Source organism: Dermochelys coriacea, chromosome 2, assembly GCF_009764565.3.
Source record: "Dermochelys coriacea isolate rDerCor1 chromosome 2, rDerCor1.pri.v4, whole genome shotgun sequence".
NCBI classification, from domain to species: Eukaryota; Metazoa; Chordata; order Testudines; family Dermochelyidae; genus Dermochelys; species Dermochelys coriacea.
In genome coordinates, this window is record NC_050069.1 from 30,242,471 (window position 1) to 30,263,401 (window position 20,931).

Here is a 20,931-nt window from a genome sequence, read left to right on the forward strand (position 1 = left end):
TGCATAGGAGAACAACAATTGATGTGAATGAAACTTGGAGTGTGTGTTCAAATTTGCTGAGTGACATGCATACTGTATGGTTTCAGAGTAGCTGCCGTGTTAGTCTGTATTCGCAAAAAGAAAAGGAGTACTTGTGGCACCTTAGAGACCTTAGAGATGAAGTGAGCTGTAGCTCATGAAAGCTTATGCTCAAATAAATTTGTTAGTCTCTAAGGTGCCACAAGTACTTTTTTTATTTATGCATACTGTAGTTAGTTACCACTGGACATGCAGATGGAAGTTACTGCAGGAAATGGAAACACGAGTTGGATTCTCTAAGGTTGGAATAAAGAGTAGGTATTGAAGAGTGTGTGCACTTATTTAGTATCTTAGTAAACCTAAGTTTCCATTTATGAAAACCTCAGGACCCTCAGAAGAGATCTGCATCTTAGAACAAACTGGCTTTGATTTACTATCTACCCTTGCCCAAATTAGCATGCTTTGTCAAAGTGTAAGCAAATTTTATGACAGATTCACCTATCTTAGTCAAAATTTAAATCAGTGAAGTGAAATGGTCTGCCAGATTCCAGCAAGAGCAATTATTTTTCTGCTTCTGCAGCTTGCTCATTACAATGCTACAGGAATCAGCACAGAAACATAACACAAGGCTCAGATATAACTGAGGTTGCTTGTCAAATATATTGCTTAACCCAGAAAAAGGTTGATCAGGAATGTTTTCAGCACAGGTATACAAAATGTCAAAAAAACAACACAGACACAAAGCCTATATAGGATATCCATGAGAGACTTGGCTTGTATATTGTTTAGGGTATGCTTATTCATATTGCGAAATCCTGGCATTACGGCAGCCAATGACAATACTCCCAATTGATTTCAACAGGGCCAGGATTTCACGCACTAAGTAATATAGCACCTTTCTCCACAAATGGTTCTATTGACTTCAGAGAATATTTGTGGAGTAAAATGCTACTCATCATGAATAAGGGTGGCAGAATCTCATCCTAAACAGAGAAGACAAATCTGTTAATGTTTCATATTTTGCTAGAAAACTGTTTTCACTACTACTACTACATCTAAATGTAAGATGCCCTGCTCTATCTATAAGTAGTCACAACTGACTTTTTTAAAAATATGTTTACTTAGTAGTTCACATGCTCTGTTCTTTAAAAACTGGTATAGCTTACTTCATATAAGGGCAGAATCTACAGAGTTCCCTTTGAAAGATCTCATTGTTGCAACCCTGAATGTAACTCCAACAGAGATAACAGCAATAGATGTGCTAGCGTGAACAAAGGACAACTAATCCTCAAAAACACTCCAGTAGTAATAGTGTGCTTTGTTATTAAGTCTGGTATATGAACACTTCTCTTTACAGAAATTTATTAAGAGTAATGAAATAATGTATTTATCTTTTTACATTATGCTTATTTATTTAAAATAAATAGAACAGTTACTTTATATAATCTTGGTGCACACTCTCTTTTAATCACAGCTAGTTTCTGTTTTGTGTGTTTTCAAGGGTAGTATCTTGAACCTTAGAGTGTGTGCATTTTACTTGTGTCCCAGAATAATGCAACACAAATATGATCATCTTATATTGCAATGGGTATATTGTTAACTGGTATTATAATCCTTTGCATATTTTTAATGTATGAGAGAAAATGTTTTATGCATTTGATGTACATGTTTCATGCAGGAATTATAAGTTATACATTTTATTTTTTCAGTAAAGACTTGTGGATCTAATCTTCAGGGACCCAGTGGCACCTTCACATCACCAAATTTTCCATTCCAATATGACAGTAATGCTCAATGTGTTTGGGTCATCACAGCTATAAATCCCAATAAGGTAAGTTTCATACTTAGTGCTACTTTAAACAAAGCAACAGAACAAAAGCATGCACAGACCCTAATATTTATTTTCATATTATTTATTGCTAAAGTGCAGTTCATATTTCTTTGAACATTATTGGACATGTATGGACAGATATTGAAAGAATGGTGAATATCTGAAGGTATTTTGCTTTTTGTTTTCCAGTAGATGCGATCTTGTTTTTGAGGTAATTCACAGTAGTTTCCACAAAAGTGATACTTAGTAGAACAAAGTTATATCAAAACAAGAAGGGTCCAGTTTTGCTGTGACTTATAGTTGGAAGAGTTGTGTGACATGAAAGATACTGCTATATGGGTGGTTGGGTTGCAGAATCTGTGACGGCATCGCTGGGGTTCTGATATTTGGTGAGTTTCATTTAATATGGGGAAGTGCAAAAGCTGAATAACTGTATGATTGACTAATTGAACCACTGTACTGAAACACATGCTCAGGTAACCAGTGCCCAGGTATCAGTAGCTAAATTCTGCTCACATGTACCCCACTGCAAACCTGTTGACATGAATGGATTTGCACTGATGTAACAGAAAAAAATTGGACATGTATCTCAAAGTGACACTCTGTTGAGGAGCATCTTCTTTTGTGATAGCTATTACAAAGCTGGTTGTGCCCCTTAAACCACCTTTATGTTACTTACTCTGCCCCATACCATGGACCCCTCAGCGAATCCTTTGTGGGTTTGTGGCTCTGCAGTGCAGAGAGGACAAACCATGGGTGGAGCGGAGGAGGTAAAGCTAGGAATAGAGTCATTTGCAGGATGTTTCCATTAGAGCCACGCTGTTAGATACCTAGGTAAGGGTGTGAAGCCCTAGAGCTGAAAGTAGAGGCACAAGTCTTCTGCATACATGGTTGTGATCTCCAGTGGATCTCCCCAAGATCCTTGGGTGAGATACTTGTTCGTTCCTATGAGAGGAATGCTGATGCAGGTGTAATGGGGTTTGGGCAGGGATATGGTAAAATGGGATCCTACCTTACTATAAGTTATCTCGGTGGAATGAGAAGCAATAAGTCTCTTGCCACCCCTGGGATTACCCAGAGGAACAGGTTGGGCACGGCTTCCTGCCTGTGACAAAGGATAGGACACTAGCCTAAAAACAGGAAAAAAATACTTTTTAGCAAGTTTCAAAATATACTAAGGTACGTCTTCATTACCCACCAGCTCAGTGGGTAGAGATTGATCTATTGGGGATCGATTTATTGTGCCTCATCTAGACATGATAAATCGATCCCCGAATCGATGCCTGTACTCCACCTCGGCAGGAGGAGTAAGCGAAGTTGATGGGGGAGCTGCCGTGGTTGACTCGCCACTGTGAGGATGGCCAGGTAACTTGAACTAAGATACTTCGATTTCAGCTATGCGAATAGTGTAGCGGAAGTTGCGTATCTTAGTTCGAAACCCACCCCCAGTGTAGCCCAGGCCTAAGCAGTTGAAAGATTAATATGTACTAAAGCAATCCTTACACTACTTCCTACACCCAAAGGAAAAGACATATTAAACTGTTTACTCTATATGTGTGCAAATACAAATCCACTTTAAATACTAACAGTCTCTTTTGAGGGAAAACTCTTCTTTGGTTTGATAGTTCCAGAAATGGGGTATGATGAAGATAATGCCCCACCCATCAGATTATGGCTTTATTTGGAGTTGCACACAAATTATCACAGAAATGTTTAGATGCTCCTTTTTTTCCCCTTTTTTGGGCAAAACCAAAATCTTCCCCTATACCAGAAAGCCTGGTTCACTAGATGTTGTGCATGGTACGCTTTTGTGAATGAAGAAGTCCCACCTCCCAAGGGGGTGAATGCACCAGATCAGTACTCACTGCGGGGGAGTGGTCCACTTTCCCCTTCCCTCTCTCACCCGGTAGTCAAGGGCCTAATGAAAAGGAGAGAAAAAGAGACAAGAAAAAAACCCACCCTCTTTTCAACTCTGGATTCCCCTGCCTGTTGTGAGGTGTGGCTGCCTTTGTCCAGGGCTGTGCACATCTCATCCAGGTCTTTGCCTCAGGATGGACTGGAAAAACCTCCATAGAACTGGCTGCAGTTACCTCTCAGGCCTCATCATTTTTCCCTGGACTCAGGGTCTGCTAGGAACTTCCCATCTCCGGTACTAATTACAGTTCCCTGTGACTGTGTGGATCATGTTGCACTCCTTGTCAGTACCCAGCCTGGGCTGGGGAAGCTAATGACCAGTGGACCACTTCAGTGATGAATCCTGGTCATGTGGTCATTTTGCACATATGCTAAGAAGAAGAAGACAGCTCCCTGCACAGCTGGTCTCAGGGGAGGATAATGGTCTCCCATACCTTGGCCCCTCCCTTCTGGTTCACTTCATCCCCTTCATTGGGGTCTCTGTGACTGTCTCTTGGTCCCTTACAGTGTCTCTGATCCCCAGGTTGCTCCTTACAGTCCCTGCTTGTCTCTAGTGCTGTTGTTCTCTCCCCTCCATGGGGCCCTGCCTGGCTGGATCTGTCATTTTGTTCATGGTGGGTTCCCGCTCTCCCCATTGACCGTCGCCCCACTTGCTGGCTCTCTTGGCCCCACCACTGTGTCTGTACACAGCTCTCTCTGGCCTCCCATGCTGCTTTGCTCGTCCTGGGTTCAGGCCTCAGCTTTCTCCACCCTGTCTGGGGCTGCTCTTCCTGACTCTCTTTCCCCCAGAACACAAGGGAGCTGGAATCTGAGCTGGGGCTCCCTGGTTGATCTGGTTGCCTGGTCAATCAGACTGACTGGCTACTTCCTATTCATTGGTTCTGATTCTAGGGGAGATGGAGGTGCTGCTGCACCCCCTGGCTTGAAGTAATAATAACAACCCAAATACATGGTGTCAGCCTTCAGCATCTCCACTATAAAAATTGTTCCAGCACCACTGTTCCCACTGATCCTGGTCTGGAGGTCTCTGATTGACCAGAGGTCCAGTCTGTCCCAAGATTCTGACTCCACTTGGCACTTCTCCTTTCCCCAGGTATGGGGAGAGAGCCAGCCAAAAATAACCATAAAGTTTTAGTAAGGAACCAACTGTCCCCTATACATGACAGAAAAAATAAGGGAAAACTCATGAGAGGAACCTCAGTTTCCCATAATCCCTCCGCCCCAGTCCCCAATCAGTTTCCCTGTTTTCTATAGGAAGTGATTGATTATTGGATATTTATTGTGGATGTATACGAATAAAAGACCTGATAGGTGTGCCCTACGGTATTTCTGTTTACTCTGTTTGTAGCACTATTCTTTTTTAACAAATATCTAATTTATCAAATTTGAATCCACAGCAGCTTAATATTTCTTAAAATTAATGAAAATCTGTTTCCTTGAAACAAAGCTTTTTTGTTATTGAATATAATTTGCTTTACTCTTCATTATGGTGTAATTCTGTATTTTAGTGTTTGTTTAGATTATAATTTTGTTATATTAAACTATCATTTACATGGTCAAAATGTAACTGAATTTTTACTGAGCATTATGAAATTATACAACTTGGGGAAGTAGGGGAAATGAAAAAAGTAACAATTCATCCTTTAGAGTTACAATAAACTCATTTTCACTCATTTTAATTGGAGGAATATTTAACGTTGTCTTTTTGCATGTTTCATCATACCCATTCTTCTGTTCAAGATGCTTCTCTCTCTGTGTTAAAAGGCCATGCATCTTTGAAGACAGAATCTGAAATAAATGAAATATGCTTAGCAATGGGTCGTTGGTTTTGACTCTTGAGCAGTCTTGTCTCACTCGTTGACTATGCTGGTGCTGCTTAACCTATCACAGGGATGACACATTTGGCCTCCAGGGCGAGAGAGGTGGCTGTTGACTGTACAAGTAGGGTTTCTACAAAGCCATTTTTTATCTAGTTGTGATAGTTCTCGCCTTAGCTGTCTGCCTGTTCACCGTTTAAACATGCAGCTTTCACAGTTATTCCTTTTTAATTGAATATTCAAGTCACAATAAGCTTTGCACACATGATCAATAGTGATAATTTATCTACACTGTAGTTATTATTATAGCTGATTGGAAAAAACTTTGACACAATTTATCACCAAATTTGGAACATTTCATGAAATCCTATAAATTTAGCTGAAAATCTGTTTAGGAGACAAAGGGAGGAAACAAGTTCAGAAAATGTCAAAATGATTCAACATTTTCAGAACAAAATATTTTGTTTTATTTTTCTGTATGAAGCGACTTTTCACTTAGAATTTTTTTAAATTTTGTATTTTACATAATTTAAAAAAAAAGTTAAATTGAAACAAAATGTTTTTGATTTTGTCAAAGCAAAACATTCTGATGTATCTAAAAAGAAAAAGCATCCCTGCTCAAGAAGGGTGATTAAGCACTTGTTGGCTGTAGACAATGGATCGTGTGGTGTGGTTTGGATGAAAGCCATGTGGGTACCCATAGCAATGCCATGGATTTGAAAGTGATCTTCCTGAAAACACCATCCTGGCCACTACGGATGTAGAAGCCCTCTACACCAACATTCCACCCAAAGATGGACTACAAGCCGTCAGGAACAATATCTTTGATAATGTCACAGCAAACCTGGTGGCTTAACTTTGTGACTTTGTCCTCACCCATAATGATTTCACATTTGCGGACAATGTATACCTTCAAATCAGCGGCATTGCTATGTGTACCCGCATGGCCCCACAGTATGCCAACATTTTTATGTCTGACTTAGAACAACGCTTCCTCAGCTCTCGTCCCCTAGTGCCCCTACTCTACTTGTGCTACATTGATGACATCTTCATCACCTGGACCCATGGGAAAGAAGCCCTTGAGGAATTCCACTATGATTTCAACAATTTCCATCCCACCATCAACCTCAGCCTGGACCAGTCCACACAAGAGATCCACTTCCTGGACACTACAGTGCTAATAAGCGATGGTCACATAAACTCCACCCTATATCGGAAACCTACTGACCGCTATTCCTACCTACGTGCCTCCAGCTTTCACCCAGACCACACCACACAATCCATTGTCTACAGCCAAGCTCTACGATAGAACTGCATTTGCTCCAACCCGTCAGACAGAGACAAACAATCTCTATCAAGCGTTCTTACAACTACAATACCCACCTGCTGAAGTGAAGAAACAGATTGACAGAGCCAGAAGAGTACCCAGAAGTCACCTACTACAGGACAGGCCCAACAAAGAAAATAATAGAACGCCACTAGCCATCACCTTCAGCCCCCAACTAAAACCTCTCCAAAGCATCATCAAGGATCTACAACTTATCCCGAAGGATGACCCATCACTCTCACAGATCTTGGGATACAAGCCAGTCTTTGCTTACAGACAGCCCACCAACCTGAAGCAAATACTCACCAGCAACCACACACCACACAACAGAACCACTAACCCAGGAACCTATCCTTGCAACAAAGCCCGTTGCCAACTGTGTCCACAAAGCTATTCAGGGGACACCATCATAGGGCCTAATCACATCAGCCACACTATCAGAGGCTCATTTACCTGCACATCTACCAATGTGATATATGCCATCATGTGCCAGCAGTTCCCCTCTGCCATGTACATTGGTCAAACTGGACAGTCTCTACATAAAAGAATAAATGGACACAAATCGGACGTCAAGAATTATAACATTCAAAAAAAAGTTGGAGAAAACTTCAGTCTCTTTGGTCACTCGATTACAGACCTAAAAGTGGCAATTCTTCAACAAAAAAACTTCAAAAACAGACTCCAATGAGAGACTGTTAAATTGGAATTAATTTGCAAACTGGATACAGTTAACTTAGGCTTGAATAAAGCCTGGGAGTGGATGGGTCATTACACAAAGTAAAACTATTTCCCCATGTTTATTCCCCCCCTTGCTCCCCATTGTTCCTCAGAAGTTCTTGTCAACTGCTGGAAATGGCCCACCTTGATTATCACTACAAAAAGTTATTTTCCCCCCGCTTTCCTGCTGGTAATAGCTCACCTTAAGCAATCACTCTCCTTACAGTGTGTATGGTAACACCCATTGTTTCATGTTCTCTATGTATATCAATCTCCCCACTGTATTTTCCACTGAATGCATCCAGTGAAGTGAGCTGTAGCTCACGAAAGTTTATGCTCAAATTAATTTGTTAGTCTCTAAGGTGGCACAGGTACTCCTATTATATTTAAGTGCATTCATGCATAGGGATGGATTTTAAGCATTTGCTTAAGACCTTTCCTGAATGAGGGGCTTAATGAATGTAGGCCCAGAGTTTTAAAGAGAGTTAGGTGCCTAGTGGGACTTTCAAAGTGTGTAGGTACTGAACTACCATTGAAATCAGTCAGAGTTAGGCATCTAAATGCCTTTAAAAATCTGCCCCTTTAGGTACTTCATAGGCTAAGGCCCAGATTTGTAAAGGTATTTAGGCATTATTTCACTCAGCATTGCAATATCTAACTCCCATTGACTTTCAATGAGATTTATGTTCCTAGGTCAGTTGGACATTGCAATACTGAGTGGTGCTATGCTTAAATAATTTTTAAAATCTGGGCCTTACTGGTGGTGGTTTTCAAAATGTACTGTGGATAGATTGAGTATAATTTTCAAAAACTCACAAAGCTTTTTTACTCGAACATTCAAAACCAGTTCTCCTTAATAAAGACTATTTTCCTGCCAAATTTCAGCTTCTTCCTCTGAGCTATTTTGACATTAGAACCGGTTTAAAAAAGAAAAAGTGGATAAATGTTTTATGTTTTGAGACTGTGTATTACTTCTGCCCCCCCCCCACCCCCAACCCCAACTCCCACGTCCTTATACTTTTGATCCCAATTCTATGAAAAATCACCTTTTAAAAGATATTAAGTTTAGGAAATTTCAACCCCAAAGGTGAAAGTCAAATTTTAGTGTCTGAGAATACATGCTTATAATGAAAAGAAAATGAGTACTTGTGGCACCTTAGAGACTAACAAATTTATTAGAGCATAAGCTTTCGTGAGCTACAGCTCATTCATCGGATGCATTTGGTGGAAAAAACAGGGGAGATTGATATACACACACAGAGAACATGAAACAATGGGTTTCATGTTCTCTGTGTGCGTATATCAATCTCCCCTCTGTTTTTTCCACCAAATGCATCCGATGAAGTGAGCTGTAGCTCACGAAAGCTTATGCTCTAATAAATTTGTTAGTCTGTAAGGTGCCACAAGTACTTCTTTTCTTTTTGCGAATACAGACTAACACGGCTGCTACTCTGAAACCTCAGATATTCTTGTTAACTGCTGGAAATAGCCTACCTTGCTTGTCACAATGAAAGGTTTTCCTCCTTTTCCCCCCTCTGCTGCTGGTGATGGCTTATCTTAAGTGATCACTCTCCTTACAGTGTGTATGATAAACCCATTGTTTCATGTTCTCTGTGTGTGTATATCAATCTCCCTTCTGTTCTTTCCACCAAATGCATCCGATGAAGTGAGCTGTAGCTCATGAAAGCTTATGCTCTAATAAATTTCTTAGTCTCTAAGGTGCCACAAGTACTCCTTTTCTTTTTGTGAATACAGACTAACACGGCTGCTACTCTGAAACCTGTCATGCTTATAATGGAAACTCTTCTATGGTTTTAACTATAGCAGTCACTGCCATTACTTCTGTAGGCCTAGATTCAGCAAAATATGCATGTGCTTAACTTTAAACATATTGTAATCCTATTCTTGTTCAGCAAAACCATTAAGCAAATGATTAAGTCTCATTAACTTCAATAAGACTTAATATGCTTAAAGATAAAGACATGCTTTAATGTTTTTGTAAATAGGAGTAGGGTTACTCATGCTCATGGCTCAGGTTCCCCCTCAGGAAATCTGCAGAGCAGCGACATGGTTCTCCATCCATACTTTCGCCACGCACTATGCAATTACCCAGCAGGCCAGAGATGATGTGGCCTTCGGACAAGCAGTGCTCCAATCAGTGGAAGACTCTGACACTACAACCTAAACTTGGGCTTGTGAGTCACCTGATTGATTGAAATCGACATGAAACTCAAAGAAGAAAAAATGGTTACTCACCTTCTCGTAATTGTTGTTCTTCAAGGCTCTATATTGAGTGCCATGAAGGCGCGACTCCAGGGGGCGCCCAGGTGGACCCGACGGATGCTGCTAGGGGAAAAAATCTGACTACCGTGAACGTGCGCGCACACACACCTGATTGGAATGAACATGAACAACACATCTCAAAGAACAACAGTTATGAGAAAGTGAGTAACCGTTTTTTATGAGGAAAGGATGAGGGAACTGAGCTTATTTAGTCTGCAGAAGAGAAGAATGAGGGGGCATTTGATAGCAGCCTTCAACTACCTGAAGGGGGATTCCAGAGAGGATGGAGCTAGGCTGTTCTCAGTGGTGGCAGATGACAGAACAAGGAACAATGGTCTCAGGAACAAAGGTCTACGTTGGATATTAGGAAAAAACTATTTCACTAGAAGGGTGGTGAAGCACTGGAATGGGTTACCTAAGGAGGTGGTGGAATCTCCATCGTTAGAGGTTTTTAAAGCCCGGCTTGACAAAGCGCTGGCTGGGGTGATTTAGTTGGGGATTGGTCCTGCTTTGAGCAGGGGGTTGGACTAGATGACCTCCTGAGGTCTCTTCCAACCCTAATCTCCTATGATTCCTATGATTCTATGTGTTGAAGTGCTTTGGTGAACCAGAGCAGTGATCTGGAATAGCTGCTTCACATCATTGGTATATGTGATACGTCTGGAATATCAGTGTCATCAGCAAACTCTTAATTAAGCAACATATTAGTAACCATTATGACCTTATTTATACGATGTGATCTGTTAGTGAGTACTCCTGTATTTGTTTAAAATCCCAGTAAAGTCAGCTGGACTCCATATGGGCTCAGACTATGCTACATTAGCAGATCCCAGGGTAGGATGAGAGACAATAGCTATAAAACCCTGTTTATACTGGTCTCTGACTTGGTCTGAAAATCTTACTGCAGGCATTCAACTTCATTCTAATTTAAACTAGCTGATACATAATAATACTATTCTGTGTAAACCACACTACCTCTGACTGGTTTTTAATATCTTAAAGTTAAGCAGGGTTTGGATTGATCAGTGCTTTGATTGGAGGGGAAGAAACATTTACGCATTGGTAAGTACTACAGAGACAATCCAGGAGATTGTATTGAACACTGTGCCAAGATCAAAGAAAATGAGGAAGGAGGAACGATCAGCAGTAGAAAGAAGAGGTTATTAAAACTTACATACATAGTGGTTTTCATTCTCTGCCAAAAGGGAAATTCAGTGTTGTTTTTGTTGGGAATAATGTTGTGAGAGCAGTGAATCAGTAGAATAAAGAAGAATGCATTTTAGCACTTTACTGAGAGAGAAAAAATCCAGTGGTTAGTAATATTCATCATGGTCATTAATTTTATTTTTAAAATTCTTTGTTGAAAAGAATACACACAGAGTATCACAGTAATGATGGGGACTTTGGTACATTTCAGAGAGTTGGAAAGCTTAAAAAAAGATTCAGTTTCTGCTTTTACTTAATTGTGAATATTTGTATTGTGGTAGCACCTAGGGGCTCTGATTAGGTACTGTTCAGACTCATAATAAAAAGACAGTTCCTGCACAACACACACTGCGTCCAGGGTGAAGATAGTGTCCTAATATCATTCAGCCCCTTAAAAAAAGTCCAGAGGTACATGGGGAGGAAATCTGTCTGCTTGTCACATAATTAATTTTGTCCACTTATTTCTTTGACCAGTTTTTGAGTGCAGATTTCTAGCCCTATAAAGGATATAGAAAAATCTCAGTGTCCCAGCATCCAGCCTATTAATTTTATATTATGGCTGGAGTAATATTTCTTTAAAAATCAAAGATGCTTATGGCAGTGCTTGGTTGTCTGCTCAAAGATGATCGTTGAAATTATTTTGAAATGTAGTTTTGGGGGTTTGTTTAATTGATAATATTCCTAATTTAAAAAAAAAACTGAAACAGTATTGCATCAGAATCACAAATTAGTCTTATCCAGCTACAACTTTTTGGACAATTGTTCAATTTGAGATTTTTAAGAAGTGCAGAGTTAAAGATAACGAGGAAACAAATCTGAAGAAATGGGTGATAGATGAAGAACAGCACAAGTGACCTTAGACTGTTACATGCTGGCCCAGGAGTATAAGTGCAGCCTGTGTGCGGTTATCAGTGTGATAGGTAACAGGTGCTTGCTAGAGAAGGCAAAAAAAATTGAGGAAACTGCCCCGGAGTGGAGTTACAGGAAAGAAGATGAGTGAATAAGCCTGGGACAGTTTTACTATATATACCAGTTTGTGTGGCATGTATTGAAGGGTTACGATTTATTAAGCTAATCCTGGCAGAATCACTAACTTTACCACCTATCCAATTCTGAATTGCTTTCCCTGAGTTCACTAATGTAGCCATATTGTCCTGGATGTAATGGATGATAATACTTGCCCCACAAGAATGCTAAGAGGCTTAATTTATTAATGTTTATAAAGTTCTTTGAGATCTTCAGATGCTGTAAAAATCTGATTATTACAACTAACAAAATATAATAAAATTTATTTATTATAATGCTAATATGACTTTAATAGTTGATATATTTGGCTCCAAATAGCTCTCAGATGATACTAGAAAGTGAGGTCAAGTTTCTAATTAAATCCAGGGTTATAATTAGGACTAGATCATCAACATCATCATGCTGATTAATTGAGCTGCACAGAATGGATGAGAGAAATAACAAGCCCTCTCCACCTTTTGAGGGCCACAGAATAGCATAGCTCTATGCACAGTTAAGGTAATACTCAACATGATTAAGGATGGGAGAATCTGACTTACAGGGGGCATCTTTGCTATAGTGTTTAAATTCACATTAAACAAAATGCGAAATTTGTAAGAATAGCATGATCTTTTCCTCCCTTATAAAAGACAGAAATAAAAGCAGTAATAGAAAGGGAAGTAAATGTTCCTTTTTTCAAAGTATCCTTTAGACGGCTGTGATGAGGTACCCAATGTTTATACAGTTTTACACCAAGTCCACCGAGGCTGCAGGTACTAATTGATCTTTTGATGTTTTAGGACCTCTTTTGTTTCATCAGTTGTTATTAGATCATTCAAAAATATTCGGAGGGAAATTGGGTAGATTCAGGAGTTAAAAAGGAAAATTCAGCCCTGGTGTAAATGGGCACAAATTCACTGACTTCATTCTTATGCCTGGGTTGAATTGGGTTCTAAGGATCTGTTTCATACCTGACTAGCTTCAATGAGGTATGCATCGGAGTTGTAGCCATGCCATACTCAGGATATTAGAGAGATAAGGTGGATGAGGTAATATCTTTTATTTGACCAACATCTGACGGTGAGAGAGAGAGAGAAGCTTTTGAGCCACACAAAGCTGAGTAAGCACTCTCTCTCACCAACAGAAGTTGGTCCAATATAAGATATTACCTTACCCACCTCTAGCTTCAGTGATATCAGTTCCATGTCAACACAACACAGATTTGAGGAATATCTTCGGTTCCAGTAGACCAGCTGCCTCCAGACTTTTTTACTGCATTACAGTTACTGCCTCTATCCACATTGTTAACCAAGTGCACCAGTCATTTCCAACCCTTATTTGCAATGGAGTAGAAGCATACCTTTGGATAATATAAGACCACTACAGGACCATTACGCAAAAAGGAATTAAAGGCTGTGAAAAAAGCACATAATTTATTTTGGGCTGCATTTCAGTACCACTTCTGGCCTGATCTCAACTATCTTAATATCAGATTCTAATGAAAAGTGATTTCTTACAAAATCCTCTGTCTTAGCAGCAGTGTAAGAGATCATAAATACTTATTGTTCAGCCAGAGATGGCAATGACTTTAATATCAGATTCTATGGTTTGAGAGGTAGAGGTGGAGAAATTAAATAAAAATCAATTATAAGGAAGGACCATGTGGATGGGACTCAAATGTTAAGTCTTATTGATCTGGGTACACAGAAGCAAAGATATAAGCTTCACGAATATCTGGTGCATTGTTGCTGTACAGATTTTTGCATTAGCATTCTCACCTGGAATCTGCTCTGGGAAGTTTATCTGTTCCATTATTAAGAATATAATTAAAGTCACCCCTAGAAAAATCTGAGGTGACGGATCCATAAATACTAACCCAGATAAATAAGAATTCAGGATATGTGGCATAAGTAGTGAATGTAGTATAAGGATGGTTGAAAACCTGGATGATAACATACTTGCCCTTGTGGTTGGAAATAATTTTCTTCATTTTACGAAGGAAACCACTTTATGGATTGGAATATCTGTTCCACATGTTTTGTTGTTATAGGACAAAGCAAGAAAATGACTTTCCCAGCTTCATCTAAATTTCAAATGCTCCAATTCAGTTAAGTAAGTTTTCTATAGAAGTAATTAAACTAATTTATGATAGTTTAGATATGTGAGATTCTTTTGTTCACCATAGGAGAATAGAGATCCCTAACACTTTAAATATTTTATTGTGAGCTAAAATTAGTGAAATCTGAAATGTCTGGGTAAAATCATGCAGTTGAACCAAAACACATGGTGTTTCCCGTGAATGGCACCTGTCTTATCTGGGTCTTGTCATCACAGACATACCTCGTGGATCACTGCTTAATATCGGAGTCTTATGAGTCAAATTCAGGAACTCTGGAATCCGGTTTAGAAGACCTGACATCTAAACCATTATTTGGAGTTTTGCATGTACTATCAGACAGAGCCTATATAGTCACATGTCACAGTGTTGCTCTGTTATATATTCTTTTTTCAAATCTCCGGTATGTAGGGTGAAACCTTGACTCCACTGAAGTCAATGGTAAAACTCCCATTTGGAGAACTTCTGGCCCCATTGAAGCCAAAGTATTTTAGCCCAGGAGTTCTCAAACTTTTTTTTCTGTGGATCACTTGAAAATTGCTAAGGGATTCGGCAGACCACTTAATGATCTTTCCAAATGTTGTTTGTACCGTTAGCTAACTATTGTAACGTGTTTTGGATAAAAGCACTATATTAAAAAAAACCCTTAATAATAATAAACATTTTTGTTCTACAAATAAAAGCGCACAACTCATATTTTAATATCAGTAGACTTATCTTTCTAATATGAAGGATGTGCCCTCTCTCCCCCACTGCAGCAGCCCCCGAACTGGGGCTGGGAAGGAGTGGGGGGGTCTCTCCCTGGCAGCTGCGGCCCTGGAAATGGGGAAAGTCACCTCTTTCTCTGGCCGCCGCAGCCCTGCACGTCCCAAATTCCCCTCACCCCCTCTTCTCACCCCACTATCCTCTCCTACCTACCCCTTATTCCCTCAAGGCCACCGCCTCATCTTACATGTGCATCTTCTCCAGGGTCTAGGTACCTAATTAGTGGAGCCACGCCTGTGCATCTCCACTAATTAGGTGGGTGGCTCTTCATTCTCTCGTGTGCGGCTGCCCAGGTGTGCAACTTAGAGGGAACTATCTGTGGACCACCTGAATGGAGCTCATCCGTGGACCAGAGTTTGAGAACCTCTGTTTTAGCCTATTGTATCCTAAAGAACAGAGACAGATTCTGCTCTGCTCCCTAAAGGTGGTGCAGCAAGGCACAAGAGGATCTCTGTTTGTAAGAGCTAGTATAACAGCTCTGATGCCATATTTCTCCTGTTTAGGGGTAAGGGCAAAGAAAGGGGGCATGCCCAGTATTTCCCTATGGTCTGTTAATCTTGAGTTGCCACATTGGATAGTCAACACAAACTAGAACAACCTTCAGATTCCCCTCAGTTTCACAGCAGGACCAGTCAGTGCACAGCTGGCCCAGAACTACAAAGCCATATTTGCAACACCGTCTTCCGAGGCGTACTGTGTACTCCTCTACTGCAATCAACAATCTACAGGGAATTTACAAATCTGTGTAATTTTCAGAATATAATTTTAAAGTTACCTCAAGACAATTACTGGGTTGGCAACTGATGCATTTTATTTACTTTAAATGTATTTATCATTTTAGGAGAGATTTAATATTTTTATTTGCACTGTAAGTGTGTGTGTGTGTGTGTGTGTGTGTGTGTGTGTTGTACCTATAACTGCATCTACCAAAATATGTTGCTACATGGTTAGTATCTACAAAATAATGTACATACATTAGGCATAAAAATATATCTATAAAAATTAGATAGAGGGGAAGAGAGCAACTATGAGGCATGCTAGGCTGAAACAATCTTTAAAATCTATATATTCTGATTACATATCTAAAAGGTACATTCATCTGTTTCTTGCACATCATACTGTATCACTAAATTCATTACTCCTTGGCTCCCAAGAAGTATCTCAAATGAAAACCATGCTGTATGTATGTGGAGAAGTGTGATATACCAATACAGACATCTTCAATGACTTTCTTGTTATGAATAATTTAGGTCTGCTGAAAATATTTTATACCAGTGAAGTACAAATTAAAAGAATTCTTTATTGGGGGGGGGGAAACCTGCTGTATGAAGATAAAGAATTGATATATTTTATTAACATTTCTACTATGAGAAAGAAACAAACTAATGTATTAATATTTAAGGCAAGATATATATCACCACTAAGTTCTGCAAAGTGGTCAAGTAAGGATAATAAAATTTGTATACAAATGTACTGAGAGAAAGATTAAGACATAAAAATCACATGAAATATCTTCTCAAATTTCTATATATGTGTGTGTTAAACGTTAATAGGCCTTCACTCTACAGTTTTTCTGAGATTGTTCTTCTTTTCCTTCTTGAAAATTTCACATGTATATGTGTGTGTCAGTCTGTCTAGTTGTCCTCACCATGTGGTAATGTAAAATGTCAAATCTAAAATCCCTTTATTAATATCTTTGGATTCTCTTTGATAAAAGTTTCCAAAACTATTCAGCATCTCTCAAATGGAATGTATGTATTTACAGTTTTTTGCACTGTGATAGCCTCATGATACTTATCTCATTTTCATAAGCATCCAAGGGTACAGTAATTATACAGTCTTACAACAACACATTCATATATTGTGACACTGTCTGAAAGAGCAAACAGTGAGTAGTCAATTTGTCTTTTTACTCTGACCAGGTGTCTGTGGCATGCAATTTTGTTCACGAATAGAGGATGCCTTTGAAGGCACACTACCTCCGAAAAACTTGATCCAAAATGTTATAAGTAGCGTTCCAACAGACTGTCTGAAATATCATTCCACGATACACTGCCATTTTACATTGTCACAAGTATGCTGCAGTTGGTCTAGTGTATTCAGCAAACTATTTAGTTTGTCAGTTAGTGTCAGTTAGTGCCAGATTGTGAGCCCCTAACGCATATTGGTTAGCAGGAGTAATCCTGTTTACTTCACTGGGACTAGTCACTTGAATAACTACTCACCTGTGTGAGTAAGGGCTTCACAATCTGGCCTTGAACCTCATTGTGTCTGTTTCCTTGTCTGTAAAATGGGGAGAACAATACTTTAAAATAAATACCTCATGGGATGTTGTGAGGATTAATTAAAGTTTTCAGAGTGCCTTGAAAGTACAAAATGTTGTTGTTTCTTTTATTCTGACATGGGGTAATGAAATATGACAAATTTACATTTAAGTGCATTGTAGTGCTACAATTTGACTAAGTTTTAAAAGCTGAAAAAAACATGATCTCTCTCTTCACTCTTCCTATGACAAACCAACTGCTTGTGTAACAGTTCCTCCCACTCAACAGATGTAGCCAGAGTAATTAAGTTTTGATGCCATTGCATTCATTAGGTTCTAGCCAGCTTTCAGACTTGAGATGTTCCATTTTTCACTGGGTGGGGGACAATTCTCTTGCCAGCTGATTAGCTGAAGAGTAAAAAAGAGTTATCTTCTGCCTAGGAAAGACCCAGTCACACTTATGCATGCAGCATAAGTGCATCTCCATTTCAGACACTGGCAGGCATCTCATAATCCCAAACTTGCACATCAGATCTTACGTGCACTCTGGAATCTCTCGCAAGTGTACAATGTACATGCTGATCAATGATAACTGATAAATAACACAGGAGACATTCACCTACTTGCTTTAAGGAGTTGGGGATTTCAATTTCCTGCACTCAGTATCTGCAGCATCTAGTACTTGCACTGCTTGTATGAATTCAGTTCACGTACAATATAGCAGTTTTTGCTAGAGCTGATTACACCTTAGTCCCACGTTCTAAGAAATTAAATTACCATCTCCTGAATTTATAGAATTATTATCATCATGAAAGTATTTTTACACTATTATAAATGTTGATAGACTTTTTGTACTGCACTGGTTAATGATAAAAGCCCATTCCATATGTTCTATTGCTTCCATAAATGGAGGATTAACTGTGTCTACTGCTGCATCTGATATAACCATCATTGCAGCTGTTCTTTAACCATTTTTTCAGAAAACTGGTATTTTTATGTTCATCATTTTTGTGGCATAAAATAAGTGACATACAGAGCAAAATTCCAGATATTGTGAAACATCCATAATGTGCTACTAATATGCATGTGATATAAAAAAAATCAACAAAATAAAATGAAATAAATTATGCCCAGACTTGTAGAGCATAACAACGCATGGGGCAGGAGGACAGTTGAACACAGGATATTAGCATTAGCAACACTTTAATATAGATATACTTGATTTATATGTTTCAAATATCCTACAAGACTTGATATACTTACATACCATTTTATCCCTGGTTTATATTCAGAGAAATTTATCTGGTTTCTGTGTTTTAGGTAATCATATTGGTTTGTTGTGTTCCTCTGCATTAACCTCTCCAGATTTATAAGACTCATTGGTACTGAGTTAAAAAGACTGCTTCCAGCTCTGTAGCAAGGTTTGGTTATAATCATTGTTTTAGGTCAATCAGCTGCTAGCTTCTTAATGTACAAGAATAGTTATAATACTAGAAGGAACAATCCTCTTATCACATTGATGATTTTCTGGAAGTTGTTGTGAAACTGGATCTAGAATAGTGCAATAATTTATATTTCTTCCAGATTTTTAAGTGAAGGCTGGGTCAGTATGTGTCTTTTGTCCATTGGAATTATAATTTATTGTTATGCACAGTTTAGTGCATCATATTACAGCTTTGAGAGAGTTCTAACTTAATGTGAAAAGTATTTTAAATAACAGGGAAATTCAAGATAATTGAGAACTTTAAATTTAATGTAATCTTCAGGATAAAGGCTGGGTAGATCGAGATATATTAGACTTTTCTTCAGCTAATGGTCTAAAGCTGTCCAGTAATGCTATATGAAAAGTACAGATGATTGAATAATTTGGAATAAAACTTGATTTCTTTGACTCAAAGGAAAAATGTCATGAAAACTGTTAAGATTGAGAATTTAAACACGTGAGTTAATAAATACCTGTATGTATACTTTAACAATATACAAAGTAATTGATTATTTTTCAACTACTTCGTATGTTAAATATATGTCTTAACATGTCTAATGTGTGAGATATCATGTGTCCATTATCCTCTCTCTAAAATCTAAACGTGGATTCACAAAAGGATTTGGGTACTTAACTCCCAATTTATGTATCTACATCCCAGAATCAGGCCACACTGGGATTCAGGAAACCCCCTTTCAGTTGCCCCCAAACTCAGTAGACACCTAAACTTCTTTGCACTTTTTTTGGGGGGAGGGGCGGTAAAAAAAAAACATAGTTACGATGTTTCTTCATCTGCCCATGTGCACTGGAGCCCCACGCCAGGTATCCAGACGCCTATTGCCCAGAGTAATGGATGAACTGAGAGAAGTTAGGTGGTCCTTTGCCTAACTCGCTTGTGGAGCCCAATCTAGTAAGTGTGCTTAGACTTCGCCTACTAGATCCGTCCCTTATAAATAAACGTGCACAAAAAGAACAGGGCAGGGATGAGAGGGACCTCACACATATTTTTAGCCAGAGGTTAGAGTAACCACCTAGGTTTTAGAGTAGAAGCTGTGTTAGTCTGTATCTGCAAAAAGAACAGGAGTACTTGTGGCACCTTAGAGACTAACAAATTTTTTTGAGCATAAGCTTTTGTGGGCTACAGTCCACTTCATCACCTAGGTTTTGGCAGACTCCCAGTTCAAGACCGTTCTCCACCTGAGTGGGAGACGGGATAACCAAAGCCCAGTCATGGCTAATTCACTGGTGATCTCTTTAGTAGAAAAGTGCTAATTTCTTACATTTATTTTGGACCTTAGCTGTGAGTCCAGAAGAGAGGGGAAAAGAGAATATCTGTTTAGAAGAGAAGAATGGAAATACCTGAGTAGGGATAGGAGATATTGAAAGTAGCATGAAAGAACTCAGGGAGTTGTGTGATTTGTTTTTAAATGAGAAAACTAGAAAGCCACATTTAAATAAATCTATTCAAAGATGCAACTAATTTCCTGAGCACTGTCTCACTAATTTCCTTTAGGATTTGAGGGAATATCATCTAGAACATCTCACAAATTTTCCCAACAATTTCCACAGAATCTGAGGGAGGGAAATTCTACAGAATCTGGTAAAATCTCTCACCGATTTCCAATACTTTTACTCATTTTTCTTTTCTTCCAAATATCCTCTTTAATATGTCTGATTCTTTGCTCCAGCACTTATTATTTACTTTTAATTGCATTCTCTTCCCATTAACCTGGGTAATTAAATGGACTAAGTCTTTCAGATGTAAGCATACTTCTCAGTTCTTTGATAGCAAAATAATGAATAAAGACAAAGTAAGACACAAATGACAAAAATTAAAAGGAGGGATAAAATGTTAAGAATATTCTGTACATGGAGCTAATCTTTCTATTTTTAGAATATTTTCATTAAGTATATCCTCATTTAGTAATGCAGATGCAGTAAAACATGCCACAAAAATGAGTTATCATGCTACAATAGAGAGAATAATTTGAGCCCAAATTAGGTTCATTTGACAGTTATGGATCAAAGTAGATGAACGATGAAACACAGATGAAGCAATTCTCTCAGGGTATTAGAATCTCAGTTAATTTGAGCCAGCAGCTATAGTGTAAATTTAAGCATGGGCCAAATGCACCAACAAATGCAGAATGAATGAACTTGAGTGCACTAAGAATGGAATTTTCAAA

General features: G+C 38.8%; 1 protein-coding gene across 3 annotated transcripts in view; it reads left to right on the forward strand.

The window, feature by feature from the left end:
- The window catches only part of CSMD3 (CUB and Sushi multiple domains 3), a 1,226,382-nt gene that overhangs the window by 540,010 nt on the left and 665,441 nt on the right, over nt 1-20,931 (forward strand). For all 3 annotated transcript variants that reach the window (XM_038390468.2, XM_038390469.2, XM_038390471.2), the window contains one exon: nt 1,728-1,849. In XM_038390468.2, coding sequence (XP_038246396.1) covers nt 1,728-1,849 — 122 coding nt within the window. The remainder of the gene's footprint in view (nt 1-1,727; nt 1,850-20,931) is intronic.